Source organism: Pinus tabuliformis, chromosome X (genome assembly GCF_031772625.1).
Source record: "Pinus tabuliformis cultivar Carrire ecotype Pingquan chromosome X, CPIR1, whole genome shotgun sequence".
Lineage (NCBI taxonomy): Eukaryota > Viridiplantae > Streptophyta > Pinopsida > Pinales > Pinaceae > Pinus > Pinus tabuliformis.
The window spans coordinates 1,055,507,952-1,055,510,942 of record NC_142308.1 but is presented as its reverse complement, the minus strand read 5'-3'; the positions used below and the strand labels follow the sequence as shown (position 1 = coordinate 1,055,510,942).

Sequence of the window (2,991 nt, the reverse complement as noted above, 5' to 3'; positions counted from 1 at the left end):
TTTAACACTTCGTCCCAACCCTTCTGCCATTATCACGAAAAGGAAGGGGGAGAGAGGGTCTCCCTATCCAATTCCTTGAGAAGGATGAAAGGGGGAGGAGGGAATACCATTGATCAGAACAGAAAAGAAGGAGGAGCATATAAGACTCATGACCCATCTTACCCAGGGAGGAGCAAAACCAAAAGCAATAAGAGTTTTTTTGATGTATAGCCAACTTAAGCAATCAAATGCTTTTGAAAGATCTATTTTAAGGAGCATACCTGACTTTTTGGTTTGCTTCAGGGAGTGGATAATTTCATGAGTTAGGATGATGCCATCCGTGATCTGCCTACCTTCAACATATCCAGATTGCTCTAGCGAAATGATGAGAGGGAGCAGCAGTTTGAGTCTGGAGGCAATGATTTTGGAGACAATCTTGCAGTTTATATTGCACAGGGCAATAGGCCTTGTCAGGGGTACTGGGTTGATCTTCCTTGGGAATAAGGGCAATGAATGTAGCATTCATTCCTGGAAGCATCCATCTCATAGTTCTCGATTCCTCAACTACCTGCCATACTTCCATTTTAATCAGCTCCCAAAAGTTGTGGAAAAAGTTTGAGGTGAATCCGTCCGGACCAGGCGCCTTCCCATCTTTCAGTTGACGAACTACCATTTCCACCTCCTATAAGTCAATAGGCCTGAGAAGGAGTTGGTTATGGTCTTCTGTAATAACTTTAGGAATATTCCTTGTAATTTTTTCTATGGCATGCGATCTGTCTATTTGCGGCTCCTGATGTGCTTGCTTGAAATAGTTTAGAAGTTCGCTTTCAATCTCTTCATGTGTTTCCATCTTTACCCCCTGCTCGTTTTGAATATGAGTGATGTTGTTATTCATTCTACGCTTGATGGTGGTCCTGTGAAAAAATTTTGTGTTTCTTTTCCATCCTTAAGCCATCTTATTCTCAATTTTTGCCTCCATAGCGTTTCTTCTTGTTTTTCCCTCTCTAAGATTTGCGACTCAAGAAGCTTTTCCTGTTCTGACAGGTCATCTGATTGACCTTCCATAATAATCCTCTGCTGCAGTCGTTTCATGTCTTGATCGAGGGCATTCTGAGCTTGGAAAATGTTACCAAAAGAAGTATGGTTCCATTGTTTGATCTTGCCCTTGAGGTGCTTAAGCTTCTGCTGAAATTGAAACATTTTTGTGCCATTTGGAGGAGAGAAATTGTTCCATTCTGTGTTGATTAGATTGTTGAAGTCCGGATGAGACATCCAGAAAGCCTCAAAGTGAAAAGGTTTTCGGATTGTGTTACCAGGACGAGTCCATTGAAGAGAGATTGGCCAGTGATCTGACCCTGAGAGTGGAAGGATAGAAGCTGAAAAGTCTCCACCTATATGTATTGCGTTGTCTGATAGTAAAAACCTGTCCAGGCGAGAAGCAATCTGATGCTCCCCTGTTCTTTTGTTATTCCAGGTAAAAATTCCATTATTGAATGGCATGTCAATAAGCCAGTTATTCTGAATAAAATCTTTTAGGTTATTCCCTACCTTTTCCCCTCTATTCCTGCCTCCCCTTTTTTCTTCCAACTTGGTGATCATGTTGAAATCACCCCTAGTAATCCACAGTGGATGCATCCTGTCCGTGTTGATTGTTGATAGGGTGTTCAGGATTTCTATCTTGTGCATGGCCTCCTGGGGAAAATACACATTGGTTAGATGCCCATGTATATTGGTCCTGACGATGTGAAAAGTTGCTTGAATGAAATTCTTATTTGCATGGATGTTATTGAGCATAATGGTACGAGCGTCCCATATGACTGCTAAACCTCCAGACGCTCCGGCGGCATCGACTGCGGCTGTGAGACCTCCTAGCCAAGCTTTTACTGCAATTCTTTCCAAAGCAATTGAATTGCATTTGGTTTCTTGCAAGAATAGGATTTGTGGTCTTTCTTGCATTATCATATTTTTGAGTAATCTACCTTTCCCTGGGCCATTGAGCCCTCTAATATTCCATGATATTAACTTCACTGGGAAGTGTTGTGGAGGGAGTTATAGTACTTTGTGAGCTTGGAGTATCTGCCTGACTCCACTAACATTTCTCCTATTCTGATTGTTCGCTGGAGATCTGTTTTCCTTCTCCGCTTTTTGTTATCTTTGGTAATATGTCTCCCATCCCAAAGGCTGCCAGTCTGAATACCTAGTGATTTTTGTCTGTGTGCCCTTGAGAGGATCACCTCCAGATTCTCTAGTTGTTGTTCTGGAATTTTGTCATAGTTTTTTGATTTACATGCCTGCTCTAAGCCGGGAATGTCTAGATCCCCAATATCTATACTTTCTGGTTCCTCTTCCATGTGCTGAGATTCATTTAACTCATCAGTTGTTTCTATTGCTATTCTGTAATCAGATTGAATGTTGTCTACCTCCATTCCTTGAATATTCCATGTTGGGACTTTATGCTTAGCCGAGAGGAAAGGATCTTTAGGCAGAGGATCTTCTTGGAGTGTCTTGGAGCTTGCAGGAGCAGATTGCTTGTCCTTCTTTACCTCCCCCTTTGAGGAAGCGGGATTTTCAGAGTTAAGATCATTTTGTCGGGTTAATGCTTCAAAGCTGTTTCCCGTGGATGGCTTGGAAGAGTTGGCTTTATGCATCTTGGGATTTGAAGCCGGTTTCTTGTGGCTTCTCCTACGACTGGATACTTTGGTGAAGCTGTCAGACTCAGGCTTATCTGGTGCAGATGGGGAAGAGGGTTTAAGATTTAAAGGACAATCCCTAAATAAGTGGCCCAGGGCATGACATCTTCTGCATCTAAACGACACATGTTCATAGTCAATTAACTGAACCCATTCAACATCATCATGGAATAAACTTACTGCATCTGGAAGAGCCTTGTTGAGGTGCATGTAGACACAGATTCATGCGTAAGATGTGTATCTTCGGAGTTTTGTTTCCTCTGCAACTTTGATAAATTCGCCCAGCACATTCCCAATTTCTTGTAGAGAAGCTTCTTCCCAA

The 2,991-nt window shown here is 42.2% G+C and overlaps 1 protein-coding gene across 1 annotated transcript; it reads right to left on the bottom strand.

The window, feature by feature from the left end:
• Window positions 1-870: 870 nt before the first annotated feature.
• On the bottom strand, window positions 871-1,479 carry LOC149143452 (uncharacterized). The gene has a single exon (XM_089451832.1). The coding sequence runs from the start codon at window positions 1,477-1,479 to the stop codon at window positions 871-873; it is 609 nt and encodes a 202-aa protein (XP_089307958.1).
• Window positions 1,480-2,991: the final 1,512 nt, after the last annotated feature.

Coding starts and splice junctions, on each gene's coding strand:
- LOC149143452 (XM_089451832.1), bottom strand. CDS start 1,479: ATGCCATTCAATAATGGAATTTTTACCTGGAATAACAAAAGAACAGGG.